The sequence below is a fragment of the Garra rufa genome, chromosome 11 (assembly GCF_049309525.1).
Source record: "Garra rufa chromosome 11, GarRuf1.0, whole genome shotgun sequence".
NCBI classification, from domain to species: domain Eukaryota; kingdom Metazoa; phylum Chordata; class Actinopteri; order Cypriniformes; family Cyprinidae; genus Garra; species Garra rufa.
The window spans coordinates 31,364,376-31,374,973 of NC_133371.1; the positions used below are offsets into that span (position 1 = coordinate 31,364,376).

Genomic DNA, 10,598 nt, shown 5'->3' on the forward strand with positions numbered 1-10,598 from the left:
TCAGTTTTCTGACTGAGCGATTTAGCAGCCGGAGATCTAAGATGGGCCGAAGCCCCCCATCCTTCTTCGGAACAATGAAGTAACGGCTGTAGAACCCGGATTCCCTGTCTTGAGGAGGGACCACCTCGATGGCCTCCTTCCTCAGAAGAGTATCTACTTCTTGTTCCATTACCAGACCCTGCTCGGGGCTTACTAATGTTGGAAACACCCCGCTGAAAGGTGGCGGCTTGGTGCCGAACTGAATAGCATAACCTTTCTCTACAGTACGCAGAACCCACTTTGAAACATTTGGCAGTAGTTTCCACGCTGCCAGAAAGTTTACTAAGGGTACCAGCCTCTCGAGACTGGTGTCTGGATTTTCTCGAGGAACTAACTCGGAGCCCTGTAACAGCAAGCTGGCAGGAAACTCCTGAACTAGCTCCCCGCTTTCCTGAGGGCCTTGAGGGGGTTTGGAACCCGCACCTGGGGGTACGGTGCAAACCCGCTCGCAAGGGGCTGCCCTCAACGGCCCTGAGCCACAACCGTCAGGGCCGTTTAGCCGAGGACTTCCTTGACTGAAGGACGACCCTCAGGTCGGGCCTTCTGTCAGGAGCCCTCGGCTTAGAGCGTCGCCGTCCCCGCCCTCTAGGCTGAGCCGGAGGAGTACGGGTGGCGACGCTCTGCTTCTGTGCCTCACGGTACGAGGAGCTCGTACACGGCTGGGGCTGCTCCCGTCCAGCAGCCCCAGAGGAGTAAACACGGCGGGGGAGGAAGGTCCTGAACGCTGCGGCCTGTCTACGGGCCTCCTGGTGCCTGGCGACAACTGTATCGACCGAGGCACCAAAGAGGCCGGACGGCTGCAGGGGAGCGTCCAGGAGTGTGACCCTGTCCTTCTCTTTGACTTCGGACAGGGTCAGCCAGAGATGCCTCTCCGCTGCCACCAAGGCTGCCATAGACCGACCCACAGCACGGGCGGTCTCTTTGGTGGCGCGGAGAGCAAAATCTGCAGTACGCTGCATCTCCGACACATTCACTTCCTCACCCTCGCTTAACTCCTTCAGCAGGTCGGCTTGATAGGCTTGTAGCACTGCCATGGTGTGAAGGCAAGCGCCAGCCTGACCTGCTGCCGTGTACGCCTTGCCCATTAAGCCTGATGTAACCTTTAGTGGCTTAGTGGGCAAGGGCGGAGCCTTCAAGGATGATGCCGAGCCGGGGGACAGATAGCCCGCAAGCGTCTGCTCAACCCGTGGCATCATCCTATATCCGCACTCCTCCGCGCCCGCGATGTTTCCATAGTTCTCAGCGGGATTAAACAGGCGGAAAGAGTACGGCTTCTCCCACGATCTAGAAAGCTCTTTGTGTAGATCGGGGAAGAAGGGAAGGCTTCGCTTAGGAGGTGCTGACTGTGTCCGCAGGAAGCGCTCATCTAAAGCGCTTCGCTGCGGCTCATAAGGGTTTCTGAGACTTTCCTCCGCGGGCCAAGCGATGTTGAGCTTGGCCACAGCGTTAGTCAGCACCTCTAAGAGCTCCTCGTAGTGAGGCGAACGGGGCGGCGGTTGTGGCTCACTGACATCCGGGGCTTCAAGGTCGACCTCCTCGGAGGAAGACAACAAGAGCTCCGGGATCAACTCTGGAGGGGAAGAAACCGCAGTGCGGGCTTCCGCGTCCAAGAGAAGATCGCTCGACTGGCTGAGTGAGGGCGGAGATAGGGGTTCACCCGTCTCCATACCCTCCAGCAAATCGAGCTGCGAACCCCACGAGTGCAGCTGCCGCTCCGCCTCGGCGGAAGCGGGGCCACTCCCGCGGGGAACGCTGGTGAAAGCCCCCTCCTCGAAGAGGGCTTTCCGGGAGCGAAGCACGCGCACCGGCAATCGGTCACAGTGCGTACAGCCAGCCTTTTCGAGGGCTGACTGAGCGTGCTCCGCTCCCAAGCAGACCACGCATAGACTGTGTGTATCCCCACCAACAATAAAGCGTTGGCAGGGAGGAACACACTGTCTATGCGGGCGCTGAACCGCCACCGCTTTTCTAAGTTGCTTAGAAGTCATTTGCTCAAATAAAAGTGTACCAAACTGGGCACGAAAACAGCAATGACTTCTGACAGACACAGACACAGAGCGCTCTCGCTGAATGACAAAAGCTGCCGCGGGCTTCAAACGCACGTGCTTTATACTTCCTGGTCGGTGACGTCACCGCGCCTGTGACGTCACCCCCGTCGTTCATTAGTTGCAAGACATGATTCAGAGTGCGGCCCGCCAATGGCGTTCCCCATAGCGTTCCTGACGCGGCTCGAGTTCCCGGAAGGGAACATTTATTTCATAATATTATATTCCTCCCACTTAAAATTGTTTATTTTTAATGAAATGTGCAGATTTTTTGACTGAAAGATCAACAGGAGAAACAACGCAGATTTATTTTTACAGCCTTCTTTGCCCATATTTACCAAGGGTGCCTATAATTTTGTCCATGACTGTATATAGATCAGAATCTGAATAAACAATTCTAAACTGATGAGGTTGTATTTCTTACATAAACAGGAATGAATTGTGGCATTGTTAAAGAATTCAGTAAAAAGATTAAAAACTGGAGATTACTGACACTACAGTCTCCTGAACATTATTATAAATGTATTAGTAATAATAATAATAAACAACAGGCATTCATTAAATAGATTAATAGATTCGTATTATGTACGGTGATGCACTGCTGCCACACGCATAATATTTTTTCTATCCAATTATATATTTAAACAACATCTTTTCTCGTAATAACAAGATGTTGTCGTGAAGACTACATAATTGTCTTAATAAAACAACATATTTTAATAACGTTTATATGACATAATATATTATGAGAAAAAATGGCATTTTAACAAGAAAAATTACGCTTTAACGAAATATCTCGTTATTATGAGAAAAGATGACGTTTTAGTGAAAAAAGATGCTTAAACGAGACAATTGTCATTTTAACGAGATAATTGTGTCGTTTTAACAAGACAAATGTTGTTTTAACCACATTGCATCTCATTTTTACAAGAAAAGATGTTGTTTTAACTGTATTAATTAACTGTATTAATTATTTAACTGATCCAGCATTTTTCAGAGGAAAGCGTTTTCTTTAACCTTAATATCCTTTCATCTGTTAAGGGTGATTTTGCTGAAATTAAAAATAACTTGTTTATAGAGTCAACTTTTCAATACAAAAGTCTTTACTACTGACTCAAAACGTCTCTTGACGCCATCTAATGGCAGAACAATGTAACTAAAATATCAATCATAAACACATGCACTGTTTCTCAGTGCTAAACACTATTATTTATATAAAATATTATTAATTGAATAACAATATTTAATAAACAACAACAACAGCCATCATAAAAGTTGCAGTCAAAAGTACAAAGGCAGCGCTCTGATATACAGCATTGAATCGAGTCCAAAGACTACCATTAGATTTACTCATAATGAATTATATTTCATGTGTAACCACTACAGAGACATCAGAGTCAGCGATAAATTCCAGAAGATCTGGCCGAGGTGAGGTGCTCTCATGCAGGTTCATGAGTGTAGAACGGCTCATGGCGATCCGGAGCGCTCATGTCCTAAAAAGATGACGCAAATTTTTAAATAGAACTTATTTTTATTAAATAGTATATTTGAAGTGTAAACATGTACATTCTCACCTGAAAACCTACATTCTGTGAAAAACATTAATATTTATAACATGATACTGGATTTGGACATTCGCCATTGATATCACTCTAATATCGCACTCCGATCAGCCAGTCAGATTCGAGGAACATAAAGAACTGTTCTGTAAATGAGCAATATCACACGAGTATACTTGAGATATGGCTGTATATCGGCACGATTGTGATTCACGATTTGTGATATCTCGTAGGTAATCACAGAGTGCCGATATACAGCCATATCTCAAGTCTACGAGTGTGATATTGCGTTTATACAACAGTTCAAAGGTACGAGTGTATAAATACATAAACAAAATAACAACGGAGTGTTTTTAAAAGCCCTCTTTTGTGCAAACTATTCCTTCCGCCACAGATTCAAATCAAAGTTTGACGGTTGATCAGCTGAGCATAAGCTTCGTTACTAATGCCAAAACATCACTTTAGAACTAGTAACGAAGGAATGTTAAGTTGCTTAATTGAAAGCCTTTTGTGTTACTGTATTAAAACATCACTGTATCATGTATGAGTATTATCACACAGAGATAGACTGAGCGAGTCATTAATGTACCTGCATCTGATAGAGCATTCATTATTCATATTCACAATGATATGACATTAGTTTGAATGTTTACTGAAGAAAGCCTTAAGTTCATCTATTAAGGGTGATTTTGATGCTCAGTGCATTTATTCGCTGTAGCAAGCTGTTGTTGAAGTTAAAAATAACTTCGACTTAACTTCAGTTTAAAAGTCCCAAAGTCACTATTAACTGCTCACTCATAACACGGTCTCTTGTCGTCATCTAAAGGCCGAACAATAAAATCACCTTCACGAATACACGCACGTTACTCAATACTAAGTACTATTATTAAATACATTATTTAAAATATAGTTTATTTACATTTTTATTTATTGAGTAATAATATTTAATAAACAACACCAACAAAAACAGGCATCAAAAAGTTGCTAGGCAATTCAGTCAAGAGTAAAGGCAGCATTCAGCATTGTGTTTACATAAACATGCTACATGAACTATCTTCTTCTCTGGAACAAATAATGGATTAATTAGACCATAGACTGCCCGTTAGATTACGAATTACATGTCATGTGTAACCACTACAGAGACATCAGAGCCAGCGGTAAATTCCAGAAGATCTGGCCGTGGTGAGAGCGCTCTCGAGCGGATTAATGAGTGCAGAACGCCCCCTGACGATATGGGTCTCCCACGTCCGAAAACGACAAAGCAAATTTTCAAATAGACGTTATCTTTATTAACAAACTGCATATTTGAACTATAAACAAGTACATTCTCGCCTGAAAACCTCTTAAAACTACATTCCATGACACAAAGAGAGTAATATTTATAAAATGAAACGGGATTTAGACATCCGTCATGACACTCGGAGAAAAAAAACGGTCCCGGGTAGAACACGCGGAGTGATACAAAATTGTGAAAGGGTGTTCCTGTAACGATACCAGCAGAATATCTCACGGTTCTCAACCAATCAGATTTGAGAACCAGAACGAACTGTTGTATAAACAAGCAATATCACACGTGAGATATGGCTATATATCGGCACTGCTGTGATTTGGCCGTAGGTAATCACAGCGTGCCAACATACAGCCATAACTAACATCTACAAGTGTGATATTGCATTTATACAACAGTTTGACGGCACGAGTGTGTAAATACATAAACAAAATAACAACAGAGAGTCTTTAAAAGCCCTCTTTTGTGCAGAACTACTTCCTTCCGCCACAAATTCAAATCTAAAGTTCACAGTTTAACAGTTACTAATTCCAAAATGTCACTTTTGAACTAGTTGCTTCATTAAAAGCTTATTGTATTGCTGTATTAAAAGCTCACTGTATTATGTAGAGTGTTATGAGAGAGAGATGGACTGATCAAGTGTGATTACCTGCATCTGATCCAGCATTCATTCTTTAGATCGGTCTCTTATTCATAATAAACATTAGTTTGAATATCTGCTGAGGAAAGCGTTATCTTTGTCGTAACGTTAGTATCCTTTCATCTGCTAAGGGTGTTTTTGCTGCTCAGTGCATTTGTTCGCTGTGTCAAACCTTTGTTGAAACTAAAAATAATAGCCAAGGTAAGGCACTCCCAGGCAGATTCATGAGCACTGAACGGTCACTGATGCCCTGGAGCTCTCATGTCTGAAAACGTTGACACAAATTTTCACATTGACATTATCTTTATTAACAAATTGCATATTTAAACTATAAACAAGTACATTCATTTATATATTTAGAGTTGCATTTACTAAAATTACTAACCAGAATAATCTATCTATCTATCTATCTATCTATCTATCTATCTATCTATCTATCTATCATCTATCTATCTATCTATCTTGATAGAAATTCCCACATACCCAATTTAAACCAGGTGTCTCCCGACACCAAAAATGATCCTCAAATGACTTTTCTGACAGGAAATCACGATAGCTCTAACCGCACTGCGGAATGAGGCCTAAGATAATTCAGTTAAGAATTACAGCTACCCAATGCATAAGAAAGTCAGAGTCGGACGAAGTCTCTAGTGTTCCACTACACCTGCTGCGCAGCAGTAACCAGACAGACTCCAGACAGTGCCTTTTTTGAATATGCTTTAATAACGGCAGGGAGGGCTTTATACCATTCACAGAGAATCCCTTATGACAAAAGAAAACAACAGTTTATATAGCATAGGTGCATAGCAAAGATGATTCATTACATTGTTCTCTAATGTAATTGTTTCTTCACAAGTGAAATTCAACAAACCTCACCTCTGTTACTTGCAAAACAAATTTGTTTTTTGATTACTTCAACTCTTTACTCAAGTCATGGATTGTTATGCTTATTTTTATATTCAGACAGACGTCTAGCCGTCTTGTCCACATGCATCCATAATTGCAACATAGTAACTAAAGTGTTGGTACTATTTGTTCTCAGAAGCATACAAACGTTAGGCCCTATTTTGTTATATTTTTATATTTTATATGCTTTTTTTCTGTTGTTATTATTATTATCTGTTTTATAGTATGTATTTAGCTCTTTGTCTGCCATGATGGTTCTGTGGTAAGCTTGTTTGTAGTAATGCGTGTCCTTGTGCCTTGTTTTCCTGTTTTTTGTAACCCCAGCATGACCAGCTAATGTCATTACATTACACACTTTGAAACAGTATAGTAGATCTCATCTTTATATATTTGTGTGTGTGAGTGTGCGCACTTGAGCTTGTCCCTAGTGGAACTCTACACACAAACCAGCTAAAAGAGAATGGGAGAGGAGGCTCAACCACTCAAGGGACTTGGCCCTGTTAATGAACACTCTGCACTGGCAGGGAGGCCTAGTCTGATCAAAAATACATACAGAGCACAGCACAGAGCGGCCCAGTGCTGCGGCCAAGAGATGCCTGAACCTACACACACCCCACGCTTTTGAAACCAGGACTTGTGCTTTCAGAAAAGGCTGCTTGGTACTCTGCTGCCGTCCCAATAGAAAATCTGATACAAGCTTACTATAAAAGCAGTGCCCTGAAGGTTCAGGCCTCCCCCATCGCATATGTCTCTTTTCCAAACAAGCATCTGATTTATTTGGCTTTTGTTTGTTTCGCTTTCCTGCATCTATTCCCACTTCTGTTTTCTGCTGTAGTAGTAAATATGCCAGCATGTGGAGAACATGCAGTGATACTTCTCTCATTCTTTTAACAGGCATCCACTGTGACAGCATCTGCCCTCAAGGCTTCTGGGGGCCTAACTGTTCCATGACCTGCTCGTGTCAGAACGGAGGTTCCTGCTCTCCTGAAGACGGAACCTGCGTGTGCGCTCCTGGCTACCGCGGGACTTCCTGCAAGAGAAGTAAGCTTCCTGTCCACTTCCATTGAAGCTCTTTACACAATGTCACCTTCTCGAAGTCTGTCACATAAGTGTTTGATTTGAACACACTTCAACCGAGACGATAAACAACTGGTGGGGATGAGAGGGGGTCACGACTGTTACATCCAGACGGTGACCCTCTGGGAGTGGAGTGGGGACGGTTGAAGAGGGAAGTACTTAGTGGAGAGTCATGAACATGTGCGAGCAAATCTTTAATCACACACGTCTTAATCACTTCAGGCCTGGATCGCTGTAGACATGCAGTGTCCATGTGGGGCTCTCATCAGCCTCTCCATGAGGAGAAGTGTTTACTCGGCCTCTCAAGGATCTGCTTCTTAAGACACTGTTTTGTGCTTGCTGTTTCTCTTTACCGCACCGTGCCCTCAACAGAAATGCTGACTGATTGCCGGTCATTTTCAAGGATCAAATATAGTCTGTATATATAATAAAGTGTGTATGTGGCAGGAGGCAGGTGAATAAAACATGTTCAGGTTCAGGTTAAAGTTTCTATTTATCTATTCTATCATTATATCATTCTCTTTCTATCTATAGTTCTATCTATCATTCTAATATTTTCTATCTATCTACCTATCTACCTACCTACCTTTTGTTCTATCATTCTATCGTTCATTCTATCTATCATTCTATCTATTGTTCTATCTATCTATTTACAGTGAGGAAAAAAAATGATCCCCTGCTATAATTTTATTGGTAGGTTTATTTGAACAGTGAGAAACAGAATAACTACCAAAAAATCCAGAAAAATGCATTTCAGAAAAGTTATAAATTGATTTGCATTTTAATGAGTGAAATAAGTATTTGACCTAGCAAAACATGACTTAGCAAAACCCTTGTTGGCTATTCCAGAGGTCAGATGTTTCTTGTAGTTGGCCACCAGGTTTGCACACATCTAAGGAGGGATTTTGTCCAACTCCTCTTTGCAGATCCTCTCCAAGTCATTAAGGCTGACGTTTGGCAGCTCAAACTTTCAGTTCCCTCCACAGATTTTCAATGGGATCAAGGTCTGGAAACTGGCTAGGCGACTCCAGGACCTTAATGTGCTTCTTCTTGAGCCACTCCTTTGTTGTCTTAGCTGTGTGTTTTGGGTCATTGTCATGCTGGAATACCCATCCACAACTCATTTTCAATGGTTCTCCCTCAAGATTTGTTTCACAGAGCATGAGGGCTCTGCAGGTTTTCAGTCCTTCATGGCGTAGTGTGTTACCAATTGTTTTCCTGGTGACTATGGTCCCAGATGTCTTGATCATTGACAAGATCCTACCGTGTAGTTCTAAGCTGATTCCTCACCGTTCTCATGATCATTTAAACTCCACGAGGTGAGATCTTGCATGGAGCCCCAGACAGAGGGAGACTAACAGTTATTTTATGTTTCTTCCATTTGCGAATAATTGCACCAACTGCTGTCGCCCTCTCACCAAGCGGCTTGGCAATGGTCTTGTAGCCCATTCCGGCCTTGTGTAGATCTACAATCTTGTCCCTGACATTCTTGGACAGCTCTTTGGTCTTGGCCATGGTGGAGAGTTTAGAATCTGATTGATTGATTGCTTCTGTGGACAGGTGTCTTTTATACAGGTAACAAGCTGAGATTAAGAGCACTCCCTTTAAAAGACAGCTGGGAGTCAGAAATCTTGCTGATTGATAAGGGGATCAAATACTTATTTCACTCATTAAAATGCAAATCAATTTATCACTTTTTTGAAATGTGTTTTTCTGGATTTTTTGTTTTTATTCTGTCTCTCACTGTTCAAATAAACCTACCATTAAAATTATAGACTGATGATTTCTTTGTCAGTGGGCAAACGTACAAAATCAGAAGGGGATCAAACCATTTTTTTCTTCACTGTATCTATCGTTCGTTCTGTATGTCTATTTTAATGGAATTTCTATCCATTAAATTCAATAAATAAAATGGGCAAATATATTTTACATTCAAATTTTTGTTTTACTTTTGAGGGTTTTTGTAACATTCCATTATTATCAATGAGTTTCATTATTTTCCTATTTTTATTTTAATATTAAGTTTATAAATAATATTATATATTTTTCTTTTGTTTGCACATTACAGTAATGAGAATGGGATTTTCTGAATTACAGTGAGGAGAATTTTGGGTGTTACAATGCAAAAATTCGGGGTAAAAATGATCCAGACATGTGTCATGAGAGTCACCCAGTAAGGAGTGTATGTGTTCCAAGATTATAGCAAGAAGGGAAAGAGAATGCGATTAATCTTCACCACACTGTTCGTTGTTGTACAATTATCTTAATTACAAAGGTCCACCACCCATGGTGGAAAGGTCAGCACACACTACTCTCCTGCATTACACAAAGCTACAGCAATTAAAGTGAATCAAGACTCTAATGAAGAAAAATGACCCACAGAAGCTCCCGTGTCGGACAGAGCTGAGTGACAGAGATAGACTGAGCCCTCATGCTCTGTGAAACAATGAGCCTGACCATGAGGATGACAAAACCCCCTCATTATTTCTGCCTATAGTACAGGTGACAGTGGCTCTATGGTTTAGGGTTAAACGCTAGTACCTGGAGGAATTTTTCAAACCTCAAATGGCCATAGATCATAAATTCACTATAATAGTTTTAGAAATGAAGTGCTAAAGTATATTTATATACACTAAATGTATATTTATTTTCAGTGTTTGTATTTACATTTTCTGTGTCTAATATCTAATTTGTCGTTTCTTCCTTTCCCACTTTATCTTTCCTTCCAAATCTCTGTTCCTCTCCTCTCCTTTTCCCCGTGACAGTTTGCCCTCCTGGTTTCTACGGGCACCGCTGCAGCCAGTCATGCCCACAGTGCGTGCACAGCACAGGGCCGTGTCACCACGTCACGGGTCACTGTGAGTGCCTGGCCGGCTTCTTCGGCTCGCTTTGCAACCAAGGCAAGTAACTCTGATCCCTCTCCCTCTGTTTCTCTGCTTCCTCTCTCTATTTTTCTCTCTTTCTCACCCACGGACCCTACACATATGCTTGGAGGCTAGTTCTGCTTGGAGAGAGGTAAGAGAGAAGTATGATCACATCACTGT

General features: G+C 42.1%; 1 protein-coding gene across 1 annotated transcript in view; it reads left to right on the forward strand.

Annotated features, from left to right (window-relative positions):
• megf11 (multiple EGF-like-domains 11) overlaps nt 1-10,598 on the forward strand; it is a 183,270-nt gene that overhangs the window by 146,684 nt on the left and 25,988 nt on the right. The window contains exons 15-16 of the mRNA XM_073850488.1: nt 7,372-7,518; nt 10,320-10,454. Of these exons, the coding sequence (XP_073706589.1) occupies nt 7,372-7,518; nt 10,320-10,454 (282 nt within the window). The remainder of the gene's footprint in view (nt 1-7,371; nt 7,519-10,319; nt 10,455-10,598) is intronic.